General features: G+C 39.3%; 1 protein-coding gene across 2 annotated transcripts in view; it reads right to left on the minus strand.

Annotated features, from left to right (window-relative positions):
- The window catches only part of ZDHHC13 (zDHHC palmitoyltransferase 13), a 47,636-nt gene extending 26,082 nt beyond the window's left edge, over window positions 1-21,554 (minus strand). Inside the window, exons 1-6 of one of the 2 annotated variants that reach the window (XM_088018099.1) lie at window positions 21,454-21,554; window positions 8,242-8,387; window positions 5,517-5,639; window positions 4,393-4,470; window positions 2,667-2,811; window positions 1,193-1,257 (exon numbers count right to left, since the gene is read on the minus strand). In XM_088018099.1, the coding sequence (XP_087874225.1) occupies window positions 1,193-1,257; window positions 2,667-2,811; window positions 4,393-4,470; window positions 5,517-5,639; window positions 8,242-8,387; window positions 21,454-21,480 (584 nt within the window). In that variant the 5' untranslated portion in view covers window positions 21,481-21,554. The remainder of the gene's footprint in view (window positions 1-1,192; window positions 1,258-2,666; window positions 2,812-4,392; window positions 4,471-5,516; window positions 5,640-8,241; window positions 8,388-21,453) is intronic. The other variant, XM_088018100.1, reaches the window with a different exon arrangement.
- Between the last annotated feature and the right edge of the window lie 3,648 nt (window positions 21,555-25,202).

The following is a 25,202-nucleotide window of genomic DNA, read 5'->3' on the forward strand; positions in this document are numbered from 1 at the left end:
GCAGAGTTCTATTCCAGGGGCTAATAGGAGAGATGCACCCCCCAAAAACACATCTGCAAGTGACAGTCTGCTACACAGATAATATAATTTCAATGTCAATACAGTGGAATAACTGCTTTTGTTTTTCAAACTTTTACTTTCATGTTGTTGTTCTATTGGTTAACATTTTTTCTTAAATTGTGACTTTAGCTTTGGCCAATGCTATGTCATTTACCTAATTAAAAACTAAATGTACAACATTATATTTGAGGGGATAAGCCAAAAGCTAACTTTCCATGTTCCCTTTAACCAATTATTGCAGGCAGAATTCAATATTTTTACTTTACCATCAATATCTTCCCTTCCTTCGTGACTGCTGAAGAGATTCTTTTAATAAAGCAATATTCTACTTACTTATTCTATCAACATCTTTAAACACTATTATCTGACTTTAGAGTTATCAGCAAAAAAGATGAAATGCTTTTTAACAAAATTCAACCCCCAGCCCCAGCACTCCACGAACAAAAGGAAATGGCATCACAACTAACTCGGTTCCTAGGAGAGAGGTCCTAAGTAAAAGCAGAATCAGAAATTAAGTACAACACTGGAAACAAATTCATAAAGGTAAAACTGTAGCAAGTATTTGGACAGAAAGACCACCAGAAGTTGGGACTATATGGTGGTCATTAATCACATGTGTTTATACAATACATAGAAAAACTTAAGTATGTAAATACTTGATATAAACATAGCAATAGACTATATTCATAGATCAGTTACAATTAATATTTTCAGAGCGGTCAACAATGGCAGAGAACCTCAAAATGTATTGTTTTCTGAAAAGATTTTATCATCTAGATTTCAAATTATGAGAACATTTAAACTTGTAGCCCTTTTTTAAAAAAAATGCAAACTCAGAAATATAAGTCACATTAATAAGTATATGCTATGGAATCTCTACTTGTTCTGCAAGGAAATTTTTTTCTTATTAGTAGTTTTCAAACTTTTCCCCAAAGCTACCAGGAAAAAGAAAATTTATTTCAGTGGTGCCTGTCTAACCACAACTACATTAAAAGTTCCTATCAGTCACAAGGTGGAAAATCTTTCTTTTTCACAAAGTAGTATCATCTCAACATTCTAAGATACTTAAAATTACATACACAGAAATTAGAACCAAGAATCCAAATGAGGCAATTCAGTTAAATGTACTTACCCAAGTACTTTGTTAGCTGATAACATGAGAGGTGTCTGCCCATTTAAATCTGTCATATTCACACTCTGTTCAAAAAGAAGAGTCAATCAGACTTACTGTAAACGCAGTCAAAATTCTCTCTTCTCTTAATGGAAGTAGCTCTCTAATACATTCAACATTACCATTGTGTTTACAAGAAGGGTTCAAATATCATTTGAACAAAAGAATGTTCTGCTTCACATCCATAGGGTAAAAATCCATTGATTTCTACAAAATATTCTTAAAGGGAAAATCTGAATATATGGTTTAAAGTGTATAATGTGAATGGAAGAGAGCTAAGGAAAGGGGGAGAAGGCTAACAATGGCCATCAAATATAAGAGACTGCAGAGACCTTAGGAATCATTGAGGTTACACCTTAACTGACAGAGTAATTCAAACTACCGTGTCTTATACAATGGTACCCAGTCTTTATGTAAACACACAAGGGATAGTGAAATATCCATCTTTTCTGAGGCAACTCACTGTATTTTTGGACTTCTGTTTCAAAGAGTAAAATGTGAAAAATTATTTTCTATTTTTTAGAATATAGGGGGGGAAAAAAGGAAACCCTATCTCCACGAGGATATGCTCCTTTTAATAAATGGGCCCAGGTTTGAGGCACACAATAATGGTTCCATCCAAGTCAAAGAAAGAGTTTCAGTTACCGAAGAGTCTTTTGGGCCCTGGAGGAATACAACTCGGGAAAGAGCCCAAAGAGAGGCAGACAGGGCTCCTCCTCATACGTCTTCCCAAAATGAGACCCAAGAGGTTATAATTATTCTACTTCAGCTGGCTAAGTCTGAGAGAAAGTGCTTATTTAAAAAGAACACAATCATTCCAAGAGAATTTGTGCAAACACGTTTCCATGCCTGTTACAGGCGAGTCTGCTGATGTATAAACTACTTTGCTACCAGAAAGCACTTCCCAGACAAGTACAGCCGACAGTGAAACTCCCACCGCCAATACCCTATAATTTAACCTGTGCCATAAATGGAGGCCTCTTAAGGCAAGTCATTTTTCATGGAATTACTTTAGAGAACAATAAGAAGCACACATTCAAATTGGTCTCCCATTTGGACTCAAATAATGAAAGCAAATGATGGGTTAATTTAGTGATCTGACTACCATTTCTACATTCAACCAGAAGAAAAATACAGGCTTTTAAAGTCATGTTTTTGAAAAACTCTGCAAATTACTGGGATCATAAGGAAAACTATTGTAGGCTTACAAGTTTCAAAAATACCTATTATATGTTACTGTGCTAAAAACCTGTCCTTTTTGCTCCAATGAAGCCAGAAAAGCAGCATTCAATAGCTAGCTTCACTGAGGCTAATATTTGAGTATCTGGATATCTATAACGTCTACTTTAAAAACGAGGACAGACTATTACTAACCATCCTCCCAATCTCTTCAGGTTCACAATAGCTGGAGTATGAGATAGGTTTCAAAACGTACCTGTCCTTTGGAGATGAGATAGGCTATAATGGGCATGTGCTGAAATAATACTGCCAGGTGGATGCTGCTGAAGCCCTCCCCATCAATGAGAGTGGGGTCTGCTCCATACTGTAGTAATAATATGACCATAGGCAAATGTCCTTGTCTGTAGATAGAGGATAAAAATTATACTGTTTTCTGTAGCATGCAGAAAAAGAAAAACTTCAGGGAGAAATTGATACCCCTAAGACATGAAAGATTTTGGTTCAATATAAAGAGGATTTCCTAACAGACTTTTAAAACACTGGAGATTCTCTAAACATATTTCACTTTAACGCTCCAAACTTAGAGCTATCTGGAAAGTCTTTCTTGAGTGCTGGTAATATACTTAATAACCTCCCAATCTACTATAAACCTTATGTTGCTACCACATAGAAGTAACAATTCTACATGACTAATGCCCAAAATGAAAACTTTAAAACCACTTAGACTTCACTGTTGCTATTTTATTAAAAATGTTTTTTTAAGATTTTATTTATTTATTTGACAGAGAGAGACAAAGAGAGAGAGGAAACACAAGCGGGGGGAGGGGGGAGGAGAGGGAGAAGCAAGCTTCCCGCGGAGCAGGGAGCCCTGCAAGGGCTCGATCCCAGAACCCTGGGATCATGACCTGAGCTGAAGACAGACACTTCACGACTGAGCCACCCAGGCGCCCCTCACTGTTGCTATGTTGCTATTTTAAAAACAAGAAATAATCATGAGCCAGATACACTGAAGTACAACATTCACAGACTACAGGTATACATGATAGTATTATTTATTCTTAGGAACTACATACTTTTACACTTGAATATGGCTCATTTTCCATGTAAAGCATTGTACCTTGCTAGCTTAAAAGGGATGAGGTAACCTAAATTCTTCAAAATTCTTGGCTATGGAAAAAAGACTCTACTCCTTTTCTTAAATGAACAATTATTCATTTTAGTTTGGGGTTCACGCCAACCCCACCAACCAGAGACTGGGATTAAAATGACAGATGAAGAAATTGTTAAGTATCAAGACAAGCATGTTACCTTGAGCTTCAAATGGCCAATATATACCACAGAAAAGAACTGACCGAGATGGGTATTAAGGAGAGCACTTGTTATAATGAGTACTGGGTGTTATATGTAAGTGATGAATCACTGAATGCTACTCCTGAAACCAATACTGCACTGTATGTTAACTAACTAGAATTTAAATAAAAATTTGAAAAAAAAGAACTGAGTTTACAATTCTCTGAACTATCGCTTTATCCATGTGATCAGATATAAAAGATACTTTGATTATAAGAAAGTATAATACACATATTTGAGTTTTAGCATCATAATGGAACCCTAAATTAAACACTGAAAAACACTGTCTCTGGAAACTCTTTAGAACTGTAATTTTTTTTTTTTTTAATGAAGGTGGGGGAAAAAAGGGAAAGAAAGCCTTTCAAATGGTCTGTAACAAGTTTCCAATAACGTAGTTACTAGCCACATGTGGCTATTTAAATTCAATTAGTTAAAATTAAATAAAATTAAAAATTCATTTCCTTAGTTGCATTAACCATATTTCACATGTGGCCAGTGGCCACACCACATAACAGAACACTTCCATTATCACAGAAAATTCTGTAAGAAAGTGTTGGTCTACAAGATTCAGAAAATGAACTTAAGTCACTTTGATTCTGAATAGCAATTTCAGTGTTCAAAGAAATCTTTACCTGATGGCCCAGTGAAGAGGAGTCGAATTTAAATCTCCACCCAACTGATCTACTACAGCACCTTTTGAAATATAAAACCTATTAAAAACAGACATAAATGAAAATAAGATTTAAAACTTAAAATTCATGCTGAGAAAGAAAACATTAATTCTTCTTAGTAAGAAACACATGAAAACAGAAATTATAATAACCCTCCCTAAAAGCACGCAGACCTACAGAAGTCTGAGATTCACACAACAGCATCAAACAGATCCCTGGTGAAATATTCTCAGCATATCAATAATTACTCCTGCTGTCAGGAGCATTCCATTATAACGGACATACCAAGCGTACAATAACTACTCTCCACGTACTCTAATTACTCAGTACTCTCAAAACGGTTTATATTCAAAACATTTAGGATCATACAGACATTCTACTTAACTTGCAAGACGAAAGGTGGAATTATGTCACTTTTAACAGTTTAGAATTAGAATTACTAGGCAGGACTGAATTCTAAAAGTAAGTAGTAAAAAATTCATTCAAAATCCTTTCAGAAAAGTTAGACACTTTGAGTATTTGGCTTTCTATTTCGGGGTCACAGGTGTGATACAGTGTATCAGGTAAACCTATAAGGTAAAGAGACTTATTTTCTTCTGTGGTTTATAGGAATTAATCTCATTATTTTAAAGTTATGCTTCATATATCATATTATCCAAATAATCTAGTTTATTTCCACAGAAAAGGAGTTTGCCAGGGAATATAAAGTGTGTTTATTTGAGTATATTTTAAACATTAGTACATTTTTCTTTTCTTAAACTCCAAGGTTTTTGCTGAGAATATTTCACCAGGGATCTGTTTGATGCTACTGTGTGAATCTCAGACTTCTGTAGGACTGAGTGCTTTTACAGAGGGTTATTACAATTTCTGTTTTCATGTATTTATTCTAAGAAAAATAGACGATCACTAAGGTTCTTTTCAACACTATGAACTGATGTGTATGGCATGAAGTTTCAGGTATTCATTCACAATAAAAGATGACAGATGGTACAACATTCATACTTGTACTTGAAGAAAAAGACAAATGAAGAGAGGTCTAGAAAAACAAACACACACTTAATTAACACACATATATCCCATCTTACTTTACAAGATCCAGCCTGTTGTTAATAGCAGCCCAATGAAGAAGCGACACATTTTCTTTGTCAGGTTGCCTGACATCATATCCTGCTTCTACCAACTCTTTACAACGTTCAAAAATCCCGTATCTCAAATAAGAAAAAAAAAAAAAGCATAATTGATACCATTAAAATAATTTCAAATACCAAAATTTCTTCCTTTTATCACATCTTTATCCAATCTGTCTTTCAGTTGACACAGAAATACAGTAATTAACAAAGATGTACACAGAGGGCATATTGTTAAGCCTTGTAAACAACGAAAGTAAACCCTATTTTCTAACTGATCAGACCAACCCACTTGGAGTTGAACTTGATCTTCTTAACTAAACTTCAACATTCACATTTCCCCTCCCTTCAATAAATTTCATTTTATCCTCTACTATATGCCAGAAATGCATAGTGCTGATCCCTGACTACAATCCTATCCCTTAATAAGGGAGAGAGACTAAAAGCAAAGTAGGAACGGGATCAATTCAACAATACAATGTAGACATGGTATAGTCACAGCAAAGAAAGGAAAGATTAGCCCTTCCTGAAGGAGATGAAGCACGATACATGTGAGCTGTCTCATAGGCTGAAGGAAGGGTATCTGAGGCCGTGGAAATAGCCTGGACAAAAATCAGAGATGTGAAACTGCACGGTGTTCAGAGAAATATAAGCAAGTTAGCATGGCAGAAGCATTAAGCATAAAGGAAGGGAATGTGCAAGAGACGAGGCTAGAAGAGGAAGGCAAAGCCTGCGTGGGCCTTCTAGGCCATGCTATGAGTTTAGACTTCTTAGCTCAAAGGGAAACCACTGAAGGTTTTAAAGAGGAAAGCACACACGCCGAGTTTTAAGAAAGATCGCATGAGTGGTGGAATGGGAGTTAATTAGAAGAGGGTGACTCTTGTATAGATATACAGGTGAGAGGCAATGAGAACCTAAACTAAGAGATGGAAAAGGAGGGATGGACTGGAGGAATATTGAAGAGGGTTATTTAATGGACTATCAGAATGAGAAATGTCTCTCTTTAATGCGATAGTAATTTTTTAAATCACTGATTAGCTTTCTTTCTTTCTAACAGTAACTATTAAGTCCCCAACAGACCATTTAGCACTTTCTTTGAGACTTATTTTCATTTAGAGGGCCCCGAATGTTTCAATAGGCCCTCAAGGGTCAAAATCACATTTTAGATTAAGTAATTTCTGCCTTACCAAAATGTGTGTGCTTATCAGTCTGTCTTTATGGCACTCTTTAAGACAGAGATACCTGTTTAACAATGCTAAGTGAAAATAGTAATAAGAGAGCGAACTGTTGATAATGATACATGTATTCATATTCTCCAAGTTTTAAATGTCAACTTTAACATTTTACTGAAAAAGAAATACTCCCTTTATGTGAGAAATGTAAGAGCACACACTAATGAGATGTTGGTAATTTAGAGAACACACGCATCCTACCTCTCTTTTGCCTTTTCCAAACACCACCTAATGATACTCCCACAACCATTTAAGAAGGCCCAAGACCTGACGGAAATTTTAGGGAAGATGTAAAATGGGAGTTTTTACTGAGATTCCCTGTGACTGTAGCCTAATTTCTTACATTTATCATAACAGAGCTTTACCGGCAGCAGATAAACATTTAAATGCTTCTATGCTAATTAAAGCAAAGATTTACCTTAAGAACACTCTTACCTTCATATAAAAATAAGAATATAAATAATATCAAATAATATTCACCTAAAGTAGCAGCTCCAAGGGCCTCTAGAGTTCATATAAATTAGTAATTAGAATACTCAAATAATCGTCGATTATTTTTTAACATAAATAACACATTAGTCTCTGTTAAGGCTTAACAGGCTAATCACCAAACAGCTTTGCTTTTGACAGAAATTATATCAAGTTAGGTGTGATAACATTAGTTCATTATAAGTTGATTAGCTCTGATGGGCAGACTTGTATTTGATTACTAAGAAAATGTAGTAGTCAATTTAATGTAGTCTGAGAGACAAAATATTTCAAAATACATTCAATGGCAAGAGGTGGGGTGGATGTTAATGAACAGTGAGATCCGTGAGGGTGAAAATGTTAGAAATGATTTAATGCACATACCCACCTATGGAGATCTTAAGGGGAAACTTTCAAAACATACTTTCATTTTCAGTGCTAGCAAATAACCCGCTATTTGCTTCAAGAGGTCAGAAAACCTATTTTACTTTACCGACTTTCTTCCAGTGCACCCAGTGCAATAGGTACATAGAAATTACTCGATAAATAATTGTTTAAAATATCCATAAATGTGTGAGCTGATATTTTTCCATTCTGTTGACCTATTTAGGTTGTAGTACGTTTTTAAAAACTCAGATTTGTGTTTCAAACTCATAGTTTTAGTATCATTTATAATCTCATTCATTCACTCAACAAAGATTTATTCAGCACCTGATACATGACAAGAACTATGCAAAAGCCCTGGGATGACAAGGAAAAAAACGACATGCTTTTGCTAAGAAGCTGCTCATGATTTAATGGGAGAGACTGGTAATCAACAGCTAAAAGGGTGCACTGCATTAAGTGCTCTGATGTTGGTAGGACAAACATGCTAGGGCTTAAGTATGAAGTGAGGAAGGTATACACTGGGATGCCATGAAATGCACAAACGTCATTATAATTCAACAGAACACAGGATAAAATGAAACATTGGGGAGACTTACTGAGTAGCTTTTACAATGTCACAGTTACTAGAGTCCTCTATAAGAGGAAGAGCCTCTCTCGCTTTGGCAAGTTCTTTGCTTTCAGATGCACAGATTCCATGTCGACCAAACCCTGGAGGGTGGGGGCCATGGCCGTGATTCCTGCACTGAAGAATAAGAGTAATTTTGACAAAGTATAGTAGGAGAATTAATGTCACATTCAATTACATAAGGAAGCATTTACTACTGTCAACTGTATCTATGTCATTAAATTAGAATTTCTTTCAGTCTTACAGGTATATCCTAGGGAAGATTTTCATCTTAATTCTATTCACTAAGATGAGATGCTCATTATGAGAAAATTATTTTGTCATAAAACAAAGGTCACCTGCAAAGGCACAAATGGACCTTACGACCTGTAGCAGGTGGGGGGGTAATGGATACTGACACAGTGGGAAGGTCACCAGGCCTCTGCTTTGGGAAGTTGTGGCAGACACACCCTAAGGATATCCCCTAACCTCCCAATAAATCGAGTTCTTGAATATGTATAACTGGAGTCTCAGGAAAGGAGGAGGAAATGCTTTTAAATATTTGACTGGGGCGCCTGGGTGTCTCAGTCAGTTAAGCATCCAACTCTTGATCTGGGCTCAGGTCATGATCTCAGGGTCGTGAGATCAAGCCCCACGTTGGGCTCCTTGTTGAGCATGGAGCCTACTTAAGATTTTTTTTTTTAAGATTTTATTTATTTATTTGATAGGGAGAGACACAGCGAGAGAGGGAACACAAGCAGGGGGAGTGGGAGAGGGAGAGGCAGGCTTCCGGGGAGCAGGGAGCCAGATGCGGGGCTTGATCCCAGGACCCTGGGATCATGACCTGAGCAGAAGGCAGACGCTTAACGACTGAGGCACCCAGGCGCCCCTACTTAAGATTCTCCTATTCTCTTTCCCTCCCCCTTTGCCCCTCCCACCCCCGACTCACACGTGCAAGCTTCCTAATATATATATTATATATCAAATATATATATATTTGGACCAAACAATAGCCAAAATCTTCCAAATTTGGTGAAAATTATAAACCCACAGCTCCTAGAAACTCAACAAACCCAAGCAGGATAAACCTCAAAACTGTACACAACGGCATATTATAATCAAATCACTAAAAGCCAAAGCCAAAGAGATAATTTTAAGAGCAGCCTAAGGAAAAAGACACATTATGTTCAAAAGAACAAAGATAAGAATGAATTCAGACTTCTTCTCAGTAAGGGCAAGCCAGAACACAAAACACAGCTTTAAAGAGCTGAGAGAATTGCAAACCTGAAACACCAGCAAAACTATTCTTCAAAACTGGGGGTGAAATACACACTTTTTCAGACAAATAAAAGATGAGAAAATTGCCAGCAAACTTATACTAAAAGAAATGATAAAAGAAGTTCTTCAGGCTTAAATGAAAATAATACCAGATGGCAATCTAAAACAATACAACAGAACAGAGTACCTTTAAATATGTATAACTATGTGGGTAAACATAACAGACTTTTTCTCATTTTTTAATTTCTTGATGAAAGGAGAGAAATGGAAGCATACTTTTAAGTGTACTTGTAAAAGATGCTATAATAGTTATAAGACACTATAATAGTAGTTGCAGGTAGGTAAAGTGTATAATGTTAACCCAAGGGCAACCTGTAAAAAGGCATAAGTAATAAGCCAAGAGCAGAGACAAAATAAAATGCTAAAGACACCCAATTAATATTTTTTAAAAAGGCAAGAAAAGGGGTGTCTGGGTGGCTCAGTCAGTTAAGCACCTGACTTCGGCTCAGGTCATGATCCCAGGGTCCTGGGATAGAGCCCCACATCAGGCTCCCTGCTCAGCAGGGAGTCTGCTTCTCCCTCTCCTCCCCACCCCTGTTTGTGCTCTCTCTAAAATAAATAAATAAAATCTTAAAAGAAACAAAACAAAAATATGGGGCCCCTGGGTGGCTCAGTCAGTTAAGCATCTGACTTCAGCTCAGGTCATGATCCCAGGGTCCTGAGACCGAGCCCCGCATCGGGATCCCTGCTCAGCGGGAAGCCTGCTTCTCCCTCTCCCACTCCCCCTGCTTGTGTTCCCTCTTCGCTGTCTCTCTCTCTCTGTCAAATAAATAAATAAATAAATCTTAAAAAAAAAAAAGAAAAGAAAAAGGCAAGGAAAAAAGGAACAAAGAACAGAGAAGAAAAAGAAAAAGAAAAACATAGAGGTGATATATTTTCACCTAATCACTATATTGATAATCATGTTAAGTGCAAATGATCTAAAAAAAAAAAATACACAGATTGCCAGAGTGGATTTTAAAAAACAAAACAAAAATACTACAACTATAGGTTGTTTACAAGAAACTTGCTTTAAATATAAAAGCATACATGGGGCTCCTGGGTGGCTCAGTCGTTCAGCGTCTGCCTTCGGTTCAGGTCATGGCCCCAGGGTCCTGGGATCGAGTCCTGCATCTCCTGCATCGGGCTTCCTGCTCAGCGGGAAGCCTGCCTCTCCCTCTCCCACTCCCCCTGCTTATGTTCCTGTTCTCGCTAACTCTCTGTCAAATAAATAAATAAAATCTTAATAAAAAAAAAGAAAAGAATCTAGAGAAAGAGGGGCACCTGGGTGGCTCAGTTAGTTAAGTGTCAAACTGGCTCAGGTCATGATCTCAGGGTCATGATATCGAGCCCCACGCCAGGCTCCATGCTCAGTGCAGAGTCTGCTGGAGATGCTCTCCCTCTCTCCCTCCCCCTCTATGCCCCCCACCCACCATTTGTGTGTGTGTTCACTCTCTCTCTGACAAAGTCTTCAAAAAAAAAAAAGATAATAATCTAGAGAAAGAAAATTAAAATCAACGTAGACGGGGGCACCTGGGTGGCTCAGTTGGTTAAGCAATTGCCTTCCACTCAGGTTGTGATTCTGGACGAGTCCCGCATCGGGCTCCCTGCTCAGCAGGAGTCAGCTTCTCCCTCTGACCGCCCCCCCGCCTCATGCTCTCTCTCTCAAATAAATAAAATCTTTTTAAAAAACCAACATAGAATGAAGAAAGCAGTAAACAAAGACAGAAGAAATTCATGAAATATCAGAAAAACAATGTAGAAAATCACTGAAAACAAAAACTTGCTCTTTGTAAAGAATAAATCAATAAAATTGATAAACCTCTAGTCAAACTGATCAAGAAAGAAGATGTCATTGACAAATAGCAAGCTTAAAAAGGGGCTAACACTACAAGAGCCTATGAAAATTAAAAGGGTAATAAGGCAATACTGTGAATACCTTTTATGTCAATAAATTCAACCTAGATGGAATGAATGCACAAATACCTCAAAAGTCACAAGTTATCAAAACGGGCTTAAAAAGACATGAGTAGCACTCTCGCTATTAAAGAAATTGAATAATTTTAAAACTTTCCATTAAAAAAAACAAAACAAAATAACCCCAACCCCATATAACCTTTAACTGCTGAACTCTATCAAAATACTTAAAGAAAGGATACCAACTCCTTCAGAAATTATAGGAAATGTTCTCAGCTCATTTTAGGAAGCAGCATTATCCTGATACTAAAATCAACAGACATTACAAGTAAAAAAACAAAACAAAAAAGTAACTACAGATTCAATATCCTTCATAAACATAGATACAAATATCCTTAAACAAAATATTAGCAAAGTGTACCAAGTAATATGTAAAAAGAATAATATATATTACGACCAAGCTTAATCACTTTAAAGCAAATCAAGTGACTCCCCATATTAACAGAATAAAGGGGAAAAAAGCATATACACATTTCAGTAGAATAAAGCAATTGACAAAATGCAACACCCATGCATAATAAAAACTCTTGGATAAAGATTCTCGGCACACCAGGGAAAGAAGGAAACTTCTTCAACCTGATAAACAGGTACACTGTAAGAAATCTACAGCTACCACACACTTCATGACAAAAGACTGCATGCTTTAACTCTAAAGACTGAAAACAAGGCAAGGATGCTCACTATCACCACTTTTTTAAAGTAGGCTCTCTCTCTGCCCAACGTGGGGCTCAAACTCACACCCCTGAGATCAAGTCCCATGCACCAAGGACCAAGGCAGCCAGGCGCCCAGCTTCTAATCAACATTGTACTGAAGTCCTAGACAGAATAGAGTAAGGAACAGAAGCAAAATGCATATGGATTAGAAAAGAAGCAAGTCCATCTTTATTTGTAGACAACATGATCACATATAGGAGACCTAAGGAATCTTTGATAAAATTTACAATAGCATCAAAAATATAAAATATAAAATACTGGGGCACCTGGGTGTCTCAGTCTGTTAAGCATCCGACTCTTGATTTCCACTCAGGTCAGGATCTCAGGGTCTTGAGATGGAGCCCTGCATAAGGCTGGGCTCTGCACTCAGCAGGGAGTCGGCTTGGAATTCTCTCAGATCTCCCTCTCCCTCTGCTCCTCCCCCCACTCATGCACATGCATGCACGCACGCACGCGCACTCTCTCTCTCAAATAAATAAAATCCTTAAAAAATAATAATAAAATAAAATACCATACCCAGCATTTTTAGTTCAAGGGGGGAAGTTCACATCAAATATCTAGCAAACCATTCCTAGAAATCGAAATTGGCTAATTAATCATTCCCTCTTGTTCTTTACCATTAAGTTGTTACCCAGCCTTCACCCACCTTATTCATCAGACCTGTCTCTCTGAACAGCTTTTCACTGTTTACAGACAAAACAAAAACAAAACATCCTCAAAGGATACACATTAGGAATAGAAAAGTTGAAGATATTTAAAATAATGTGCCTAAGTCAATTCCCCAGGAGTTCCAAAAAAGGTTTAAGAAATGATAGTTTTACTGAAATAAGTCTACAGCCCCTCAATGGGTTTACTGAAGGGGCAAATGCTTTTTTCTTCTTTTAAGTTAACTTACAATAAAATTGACTTTTTGGTATGTAGTTCTATGAATTTTAACACATTGCGTGTAGAATTGTATAACCACCACCAAAATCAAGATACAGGACAGTTCCAACACCTCAAGAAACTCTGCTGGGATACTGCTTTGTGGTCACACCCTCCCCATACCTCAACTCCTGGCAATCACCGATATGTTCTTCATCACTAGTTTCATCTTTCCCAGAGTGTCATATAATGGAATTATACAGCATATAATCTTCTAAGACTGGTTTCTTTCACTTAACATAAGCTTTTTGAGACTCATTCAAGTGGTTCTGGGTTATTCATAGTTATTTCCCTGCTGCATAGTATTCCATAATATGAATGTATCACAGCTTATCCATTCAAACAACCCAGGCAAGTTGTTTCCAGCTTTTGGCAATTTTAAGTAGAGCTGCTATAAACATTCATGTACAAAGCTTTTGTATGAACATATGTTTTTGCTTCTCTAAGAGTGAGACTGCTTGGCCATCTGGTGAGTATATGTTGAATTTATAAGAAGTCGCCAAACTATTTTCCAGAGTGCCTGTACCACTTTGCATTGCCGCTAGCCACGTAGGAGAGTTCCAACTGCTCTCCATGCTCACTGGCATCTGGTATGGTCAGTATAATAGATAAGTAGCGGTAGCTCATGCCGGTCTTAATTTGCATATCCTTAATAGCTGAAGTTGAGTATCTTCTCATGTGCTTATTTGCCATCTGTATATCTTCTTTGGTGAATTGTCTTTTACCCATTTTTTAATTGGGCTGTTTGTTTTCTTACTGTTAAGTTTTGAGAGTTCTTAACATTATACATTCCAGACACAAGTCCTCTTGTGTCTAAATTTGCAAACATTTTCTCCCAGCCTATACCTTATCTTCCCATTTCTTAAAAGTCCCAAATTTTCAATTTTGATGAAGTCCAATTTAGCAATTTTTTTCTTTTATGGATCATGCTTTGGGTGTCACTTCTAAGAACAGCTGTCTTGGCGCCACAACTCCTCTGTTCAAAGAGGAAGTTCTCCTCCCACAGAGTTTCAGGAGCCTGTGTTGCCAGACCTCCTTCTTGTCCCTTGAACTTGAACTAGAGGGCTTCTCCTGGAGCGCTCTGTCTGCACTGATGCTCAACTCCATGGTTCAAGTTCAGGCATGGTGGGGAACAGGGAAGGGGACCCAGTGGGAAAAAAAACAAAACAAAAAAACGTAAATTAGCTCCTGGTTCAGTGGTTTCTTGAATTCTGGTCTTTCCCCCCAATCTCCCTGTTACAATTTACTTTCCAGAATCCTTAAATAGCTGCTACTTATATTCTGCCCAGTGCCTTCAGTGGGATAGGCAGGGTGGAGGGTGCTTACTCCATCTTACTCAGAACCAGAACCACAAATGCTCTTTTGAATAGGTAAGTTCTGCTTTATCTGGTGAATTCAACCTCCCCCCTACTTGACAATCTTTACACACAAGCATACTCACACACAGCTAAAAATAAACATATAGGTAGTTAGATTAAAACATAAATAAGAACATTACTTTAGGATTCTTTTCATCATATCACAGCAATTATAATTATATCCAACTGGAAAAAAGACTAGCTGCTGAGCAAGAGTTGAACTATACTCAGAATTACTATAATTTAAGGTCATTCCCCCCACCTCTTGTGACAATTCAACTTCTTTTTTTTTAATTCTTAAATTTCTACCTTGAGGATCAAAGACAACCTATTTTTTAATAAAGGTCTGGGTAGTCCTGAACTTAAATCAGTTAGAGTGTCAGTACATAGGAGATGGGAGTTAAAATTGACAGAGTGATCAATCTACTTTTTACATCAACATTAATTTTTTTAATTTTGATTCACATCCATTTTAAAGATCTAGCAATATAAAAGTGAACAAAGGGTAAGCAAATCCAGACTATTTTCCTTCCAATCTTGGAGCAATAGAGATACTATTATTAGGAGTTTGGTGTATCCTACACCCCATTGTATATATAGTTGACCCTTGAACAACATGGGTTTGAATTACATGGGCCCACATACACACAGATGTTTGTTGATAAATACAGTGTAGTACTGAAATGTATTTTCTCTTCCTTATGATTTCCTTAACATTTTCTTTTCTCTAGCTTACTTTATTGTAAGAATACAGAATATAATACATATAACATATAAAATATGTGTTAATCAACTCTTGATGTTATCAGTAAGGCTTCTGGTCAAAAGCAGGTATTAGTTGAGTTTTTAGGGAGAAGCTACACACGGGATTTTTTAACTGTGGGGGGGGGTCAGCGCCCCTCTACCTGGTGCTGCTCCAGAGATGCAGGCTGATTTCAGCCTTCACTTCTATAAAGAATGCTACAGTGAATCCCTGTCCATTCTACAGCATTGATTCCCCAAAGGAGGACTGCTAGGTCAGGAAATATATGCATTTAAACGTAAATAGATACTGAGCAACTACTTTCCCCATTTCACACACCAAACAGCAAGGATGTAAATGTTCTTTTTTCCCTACAAACCTTTCCATAACTGAACATTCTCAGTCATGTTACAGTCTTGCCAGTCCAATGGCTAAAAAATGGCATCTTGTTTTTCATCTGCATGCCCCTAGTTGCTAATGAATCTGAGTGTGTTTGTTACGTTTACTGGCTCTCATATTTTTCTTTCGTGGACTCCTTTTTCATAGTCTACTCTTTTCCTAGTTGGATGGTATATCTTTTCCCATTTGTTATGTTAAGAAGATTAACCCTTTGTTTTTAAACAGATTTTTCATCACAGAAAATTGACGCATTCCACAGATACCAATTTGTTGCTTCTCATAATGCCTTAAAGCATTAAGGACATCAGCTTCATTTCTCATGTAGAAAGTTGAAGATTACATCTTTCAATGTAAAGAATATCCACAATTAGGAGCATTTGTTTTTTCAGCAGTTAATTATTGTGTATTTACGGCGTACAAAGTGTTATGCTAGAAGCACGAAAGTCATGGGTGTCTATCCTCCAGGAGTCTGAGTCTAACAGAATCCAACAGAGACAAACAGAGTAAAATGATAATGGAAGGCAACATGTGATTAAGGGCAAAAATGGGTGGTAAAGACTAAAGAACAGGAGGTACCTTCTGTTCACATCATCATTTTTTGCCGAAATCCAAATCAGAGTAAAACCTAAAAAATTATATACAAACTCAAAGCCTGTTTTCGAAGTCAGTGGTCTCCAAAGCCAGGCAAGGTCACTCAAGGCCATATATGCAGTGACCCATTGGGTAATGGAAGAACATATTAAAGCTTCTATTATAATGACTTTTATCTTTAAAAAAAAGGGGGGGGAACATCACAAAAATTTACAAATCCAGTTCTTTAAGCTTTACTAATTTTAGCACTGCCAGCGTCTCTCAATTTGTTTGCCAAGCGAGTCACTCCTTACAGTCTGTTTACAAGGTGACCTGGGGGCAGAGTAAAAGTTCTACCACCCAGAGGGCTTGACAGGGGGACCTTCAGCATACTGCAGTATACATGAGGGTAAGTTAATTTTCAAGTGAAATTATCTAACTTTAACTAAGTTACCCCTCCCAAAATAAGCAAGTGGCTTAAACCGATTCCTACAAAGAAGCCATGAAGTAGGACAGTAATAATAGCATAAGTCCAAGCAAACAAGAAAATGGCAAAGCTGACATGTCTATGCATAGTATCTTCAGTATCACCTGAAGTAAAAACAAAAACAATTTAATGTGATCTAACAAAAAACCAGCCTCCCTCCAAAAAAAAATCAAAATTATCAAAAAAAAGGCTAATTTGAAAGAGGTTTCTATTTATCTTTAATTCAAAACCTTACCACTAGTATATATTGAGCTATCAATCAATGAATATAATTTAGAAACATACTGCCAAATCTTACAATAACATGCCCTGTCATGATACAAATTCGGCAAGTGGCTCCTATCCCCAGCCCCCACGTACCTCAAATGGATGGAAGCTGAACTTTTTTAAGTCCCAGCCAACCACATGACACAAAATCATCCCATCAGTGTGTAAGTTAGAGTGATCAATTGCCAACAAGTGATGACAAACTGCAGTCAGTACCTGGGTGATTTGGACTGTGCGTCTGGAGCCAAGCTCCCGGCCAGCTTATAGCACAGCCTTCATTTATCATCCATTAATCTCACAATACATGATGCTTTACAAAAATGAAAATTTGGGATCCCATTCACATTATGGTAAGGTTTTACTCTAGGGGTACAAGCTCAAAACTGTTTTACTGATTGGAACGCATGATCAAAACAGCTTAGAGACCACAGCTCTACGTTCTCTCCTTTGCTCTAGGTATCACACCCTCACAAAATTTTACAAGAGCTACAGGTGAGAAAAGGAATGACCTGCTTTTGGGAGGTCAGCTTTGGAGACAGTCACATAAAGATGTTTAAGAAAACAACCATATGTTCCCGTCGCCAAGACTGAAGCAAAGTTTATGTCAAGATACTAAAAAATCCTTCTTAGAAATTACTCTCCAGTTACCAAAAAAAACCCTTTATTTTTTATTTATTTTTTTAGTATTCTCTAGTTGTTTCATTTTTACCATGTTGAAATGCAAACCCCTTGAGAACAAAGCCAAAGTCTCAGATTTCATGCTGCCTGAATGATGGCGGCTAATCATCTACCCTATTTTTGGCTTCAGTTTTTACATTTCTAAAATGGAAGGAGCAGGTTAATATAGCTATAAAGTTCCTTCCACGTTAATGCTGTATGGGTCTAAGAGGAGCTGTTACAACAGTCATTATTGAAATGTGCACTGACAAAGACTTCCGAACATTGTGTACCCAAATACAACCATTCTCTTTCACTTTCAATACTGTGTTCAATAAATTACATGAGATATTAAATACTTTATTATAAAATAGCTTTGTGTTAGATGATTTTACCCAACTATAGGCTCATTTAAAGTGTTCTGAACGTGTTTAAGGTGGGCTAGGCTAAGCTATGATGTTCAGTAGGTTAGGTGTATTAAATGCATTCTCAACTTATGACGGGTTTATTGGATGTAACCCCAATGTAACTCGATGAAGATCTGTATGAGGTAATTAGGGAATAAGACACAATTCCTGCTGCAATTCATTCATTCATTCATGAGATATTTACTGAATGCCCTCTATGTGCCAGGCACTGCTCTAGACACGGGATATGACAGTGAACACAACAGGCAAGATTCAAAAAAAAGTAAAAAGGATACCAAGAAAGAAACATGTAGCTAGCTGAACACCCTCCTTCACAGGGGAGAACAAGATATTATGAAAACTATGTAAGAGAGATATGGATACATCTGTGGTGATTTTTACAATAGAGTCCCTAAATTCTTTGATACTTCTCCATTGAAAGGAGAGGGTCTGTGTCCCTTCCTCTCAAATCTGAGCTCTGTGACTGCCTCACTAATAAAATACCACAAGTGATGTTCCACCAGTTTGCAGGCCCAGGACTGAGAAACTGGCAGCTTCCTCTTTCTGTTTCTTGAGATGCTCACTCTTGGAACGTAGCTACTATGCTGCGCAGAGGCCCGGGGCCACATGTAGGTGTCCCTGCTAAAAGTCAACATCAACTGCCAGATAAGTGAGTGAAGACATGATCAGATGATACCAACCCCAACTATTAGGTATCCCAGGTTATGAGTCTTTCTAGCAAAGGCTCCAGACACAGTGGAGCAGAAACAAACCATCCCTGCTATGCCCTGTCCAAATTCCTGACACACAGTCCATGAACATGACAATGGCTGTGTTACACCACTATGTTTTGGGGTAGTTTTTACACAGCGACAGAAAACCAGAACACTTAAAAAAAGAAAGAAAGACAACCAGAACAATTTTAAGAGATAAGGGATCACACAATATTTTTCACACAGAGATATCATGAATCATATTATTTTTTCTAAATAGTAAATAAGTACTGTTAAAGTTACAGTGGGCATTAATTGAAGAGAAACCCAAGATCTAAAAAATCATATTCAAACCCTTATGAGGGTCACTATCGTGCCAGATTATCAAATAAAACAAAGAGAGATCCAATAGATAACCATTAAAATTTCTCAGGACATTAACAGAAGTGCCAGAGTTCTGTTTCCACGTTCATTCATTGGACAATTGTTTACAGAGTACCCACCAGTGCTAGGCACTGTTCTAGAAGCTAGGCACACAGCAGTCAACACAACTGACAAAAAAAAATCACTGCCCTCATAGAATTTACATTCAGTGGAAGGAAAGAGACAACAAACAAAACAAAGAAGTATGTTAAATGGTATTAATTGTTGAGGAGAAATATAAAAGAAGAAAAGAGACTAGGAAATGTTGCTGGTAGTGGTAATGAGGAGAAGAGGTTGCCGCACTGAGGTGACATTTGTGTCAAAACCTTAAAGTGGTGGGGGAATAAGCCCTGTGGGTATTCGAGGAAAGAGTACTCCAGACAGAGTTGAAGAGTAAGTACAAAGGTCTTAAGGCCAGTGTGGCTGGGGCTGATTACGCAAACAAGAAAGTAGTAAAAAGAAATGAGGTCAGAGAGGAAACAAGGGGACAGATGACATAGCAAATTCCAGCAAAACCCAACAACACTGAAATTGGAATCAGAAGAACCAAATTCAACCAGAGCAGGAATGTTTTTATCTGTTATATTCACTGATTTATCTCTAGCACCTGTAACAGTGCCCAACACCTAGGAGAATGAAGTCTTGGCTCGACCACTTAGCAGCTATTTGACTTTAAACAAATGACTAGAATAACAATCTCTCCCCAACTCACAGGGTCAGAGTGATCAAGAATAGGGAAATATTTTGCAAACTGAAGAGCACCATATACAGGTGAAATCTTTATTACTGAAAAACAATTATTATTATTAACAACAACAATTATTATGAACAATGACTACTCTACCTTGCCCCATTAATTTCAACCTCTGAATCATTCTCTTCCTCCATCTGTCATGAAATTTGGGCAGGGATATCTTCCCTTCAGCATGAGGGAGTGGACTTTAAGTACTTGAAGGCTTTTGAAAATGAGTGGCAGCAATTAAGATATGATAGTTACTCCTATCAACTTTTCCTTGAGATACTCTGAGAAAAAGAACAAGACATAGTTTGCATGTGAAGATTCTACACCCTTTTGTAAAATCCAGTCAGCTGGCAATCTTTTTTTCTGTCAAAGTGCTAGAATACCTAATATGATAAGAACAACTTAAATTCTCCACATTTTATTCTTTCTCTTAAACCTATATCAGACTGTTGAAAGGACAGGAATGGGGAAGCATGAGAAACACTCTAAGGAATGGAAAGACTTTTTTTTTAGAAGCTAACTCATCCAGTCATCTCAAACTGCTTGGATCCCATTAAGGACAGAAAATCTACCTAACTCACTCCAACTGGAGACAGCTTCAGTTTTCCCACCAGTAAAAAGGAGATCATATCATCTCAAGGATGCTTCAATTCCGTAATAAAATAATGCATATAAAAGCAGCTGGCATAAGCTAAGCACTCACTACATGTTGGCAGAATCTGGATATTCTTCATTTATTCAACAAATATTAAGTGAACAGCTACAATATGCCTGTCAGCACTCTAGGAACTGGAAGAGGGCCATAAGCAAAAAAGACAAATATCTTTTTCTCTCGGAACGTCCTCCTGTTATCTCCTGTAACGTCCCCCACTGGCCCGTTCTCTTCTCTGGAACTACATCTGGCTTCTGGTAGTATCTCCTCCACAGAATAGCGTCTTTTGGGGTTCTGCAGAGAGCTATCACGTACCTCTTTCCACCCACCTTTTCCCCAGCCTAAACTAACAGCCTCAGTTCTTTGGAGTAGGCAAGAAGTGGGAGCAAGAACCAGAATAGGGCTGGGTGGGGCGAAGGAAGGTGTCCAGGCAACTCCACCGAAAAAAAGAAATCAAGAGAACTGCATGGATTCCAGGCCAAGGTCAAGACAGGCTGGTCCAACTCAGGTGTGTCACCTGACACCTCTCCTAGGAAGGGCCACACTCCCTTTCAGGCCCCTCAGCGGTCCCTAACTGGGCACCAGGGTACCAGCCCCAGGGGGCGCCCTGGGCCACCGTGGAGGATGGAGGGCCCGTAGGGCACTCACCCGTACGTCCTCGCCTTTTCTTTCCGGTCGTCTCGGAGAGAATTCCCAGCATCATTCTCGGAGTCTCCGTGCTTCCTCCTTCCCAGCCCAGGCCCCTCCGCCCCCGGAGGCCCCTCTTGGGAGCCGCCTCACACCTACGCCCTCCCTCTCCCCACGGCCGCCGCCGCTCTCACCGCCCCAAGACGGCCAGCACCCGGCCGCACTCACCTGCGAGCCCAGGCCCGGCCCCTCCATCTCGCCACTGGCGGCGGCGACACGGCAAAGTGGCCGCAGCAACCTGCCGGCCACCTCGCCTCGAGCCGCCTTTACTCCCACTTCCTGCTTGTGGCCCCGCCTCCGCCGCGGCCGCCAATCGCCCTCGGGAGAGCCAATCCCTGCGCTCCTAGGCTGGGGGCGGGACTTTCCGCTGAAGCTTCTGGGGACCAGCGCGTCGGAGGCCCCGCCCCTGGCCCGCCCCCGCCGTGTGCTTCCAGCCCCAGGCCAAGACCGCGCAGTGCTAGCCGGGGTTGGCGTACACCGGCCCTTCACGCCTCAACGTGCCCCCCACACAGGTCCAGGATCAGGCTGTTATTCCAAAGTCACCCCACCACCTACTGAGAGCACATGCAGACTTGGCTAATAGATAGCGAGCTAACCTTGTGAAAGTCTCTTATTTTACTTCCTCATCTGTGAAATGGGGAAAAACGAGGGTACTTCACAGATTGTCAGGAGAATTAAGAGAGAAAACGTGCAAAGCTCCTCAGTCAGTGTTTGACATATAGTAAGGAGTCAATAAATGTTAACTATTAAAACATTTGCCACTCCCCACTTTTGTGATCTTGAGTGAGCCACTGCCATCATCTGGGCCTCTGATTTCTTCATACGAAAGAGAAAATATGTGCGTTTCACTGCTCAGGCTAGGGAAAGATTGGGCAAGAGCCCCCCACTTGCATTCTCCACGCCCTTTTGTGGACTGAAGGAACTGGCATCTAAACTGTTCAGGTTCCTGCCCTTGGGAACTCCAGTGGGGCAATGGGGCTCTCCTACCTCAGACCCCAGAAAACACTGGCGTTTTCTAGCCCAGCACTTAACACCACCTTTGTAATTATTCCTTAATGTATCTGTTGCCAAACCGAACCGGATTAAGACCTTTAAAAGCTAAACTGGAAAGGAACGGAAAACACTATGACTCCCTTATTCTATAAAAATAGTTTTAATCATAAAATAAGTGTCTCGAAATCCAACAAAGTGCTGGGTTTTCCCATAATAAATACCATAATACAATATAATGGTAAAAAATTTTTAAACTCTATTATTATTATTGTTATCATTATCATTATCATTATTATCATAGTACCCTGCCTGTTGGGCAGAGCAGCCCTGAGTTGCCCCAGAAGCCCACCCTCTTTGAGGCCATAAGCAAAAAGGACAAAAAACTTGTTCTCTTGGAACATCCTCCTGTTGTCTCCTGTAACGGGCCCCAATGAACCGTTCTGTGCTCTGGAACTACTACTGTCTTCTGGTAATATCTCCTGCACAGAGTAGTGTCCCTTGGGATTTTGCAGAGAGCTATCACGTATCTCTCTTTCACCTACCTTTCCCCGGCCTAAACTAGAGCCTTAATTCTTTGAAGGAGTAAGAAGGATGTGGTAACAAGAGCTAAAACAGGGTTGGTTAGGGCAAAAGTGGGTGCCCAGGCATCCATCTCTGAACTCTCAGTGCCCAGCACAGCACTGGGACATGGACAATGGTAAGTATAATTTTGTTGAGAGGATGGACAGACAGTTGGATAGGTGTGTCATCAACTTCTATGATACACGGAAGGACAAATAGAAGAGTAAGCAACTTCCTGGGAGAGCCAGAGCCGTGAGCATTTAATTTGGAAGGGCCAGGATGAGACATTAGGCAAGGCTTCATAGAGAAGAAAGCAGACCTGGCCTCTCATCCTGACTCTGCCATCACGTACTGTGGGTAGCAGTTCCCTTAGGGCTCCTGTACCAAAGTACCACACACTGGGGGGCTTAAACCACAGAAGTTTACTTTCTCGCAATTCCAGAAGCCAGAAGTCCAAGATCACGGTGTTATACTAGCAGACTGTTTCTTCTGAGGCCTCTCTCCTCCGCTGGTAGATAGGCATCTTCTTCCTGTGTCTTTGCAAGGTCTCCCCTCCGTATGTATCTCTGTTCTAATCCCCTCTTCTTATAAGGACACTAGTCAGATAGATTAAGGCCCACTCATATGACTGCATTTTAATTTACTTGCCTCTTTAAAGACCTTACTTGCAAATACTGTCACCTTCTGAGGTACTGGGGGTTAAAACTTCAACACGTGAATAGGGGGGAGGACAACTGTGTGACCCTGGGCAAATCACTTTCTCTCTCTGTGACACTTTGCTCATTTGTAAAATGGGGCTGAGACTGGCTACAGGAAGCACTAACCTCAATGGTCCCTCTCAGTTTTGATCAGGTAATTTCTCCTGCTGAGACTAAGCTCTACCTCTCCAGTCCCCATAGCACTTTTTGGATCTCTTTTAGAGAACATTACTGCCCTCATTCTGCAACTATATACTGAGTTCCTACTAGGTACCAAGCACCATTCAATATTGAACAAGACAAAGAAAAAAAATTAGTCCCTGGTTTCCTGGGACTTAGTGTTTAGTAGCAAGAGACAGACTTTAATCAAATGGGCTCACAGATACTGACCTCTTAGATCAACCTTGCAGTTCTTGGGTGGATGCTCTTCCCTCTATTTGGCCATGGACTCCTGGCACACATCCATCTTTATGGCCCTCACCATGCTCTGCTCAAGGTCTGGTACACGGTAGAGCCTAAAGAGAAGTACTGTCCAAACAAATGAGCAAATGAATGAATACAGTGGAAGTCATGGTTTACAAAAGGAAATCAAAGGGGTTCAGTTCCATAAATCACTATAAGAAGTGCTGATTTCACAATGTTTGACAACTCTTGACTTTGAAGAAAAATTCCACATTAGGGTTTGCTAATCCCAACTGTCACACGATGGGTGGCAACTGACTTCATTCTGAATGACCTTTTGACTCTGGTCTCATTTCTTCCGTGGCCTTAGAGAGGACAGGAGTGTTTTTTGGAACAGGGGCTTGGGTTTGTAATTATTTCAAAGACACTGTCATGATCCTTTGGAATGTCACAAAGCTCCACACATCTGTCAGCACAGAGCTTTTCACAGACACCTGTTAGAAAACCCCAGTGCTCACTGGTGTCAAGCCAGCAGGGCTGGGTGGGGATGAGTGCTCCCTGGGAACATTCGGGCAACAAATGTTTATTGAGCTCCTACTTTGTGCCAGGTACAGGCTAAAACACCTGAGAACAGTGGCGAACAGCAGAGTCTCTGCTCTCCTGAAGGTCAAGTCTTTGGGGGAGGGCAAACACTAATGGAGATAGATGAATAGATTTTTTTTTTTTAAAGAGAAAAAGTAGAGACAAGGATAAGTGCTAACAGGGAATTATACACAGGGATTATAACACAGGGACCCGCATTAGCCTGGGGAGATTAAGAGTCCTTTTCATAAATTCATAAAACTAGGTCAAAAGGACTTTCTCAACTTCCTCTATTTATAGATGGGGAAACTGAGGCTTGGGGAGGGAAGTGACTTCTCCAGGACCATCCTACAAGTTAATGGAGAAGATAAGATTAAGGCAACGCTTCTGGCCCTGCCCCAAGGCTATCTCACCAACCCTCAAAGTGCCTCACTTTCTAACTGTAACCAACCTCACAGATTCTCAGGGCTGGAAGTTGCAGAATGGGGCAGGGATTCCTTAGAAATCTTACGTGGTCTCTTGTCTTCAATGCATGAAAAGCTTCACAGTGAAAAAGTGAAAGTTTCCTTCACAGGAAACCCTTTATTTTATATATAAATCTATATAAATCGTCAAGATCTGATAATGAGATACTCGAAGTCAGTATGGTCTGGGTTAGGAGACCATGGTGAACATCTTACA

The sequence above is a fragment of the Eumetopias jubatus genome, unplaced genomic scaffold, assembly GCF_037043125.1.
Source record: "Eumetopias jubatus isolate StellerSeaLion01/CBP00866 unplaced genomic scaffold, mEumJub1_p1.0 scaffold_13, whole genome shotgun sequence".
Taxonomy (NCBI): domain Eukaryota; kingdom Metazoa; phylum Chordata; class Mammalia; order Carnivora; family Otariidae; genus Eumetopias; species Eumetopias jubatus.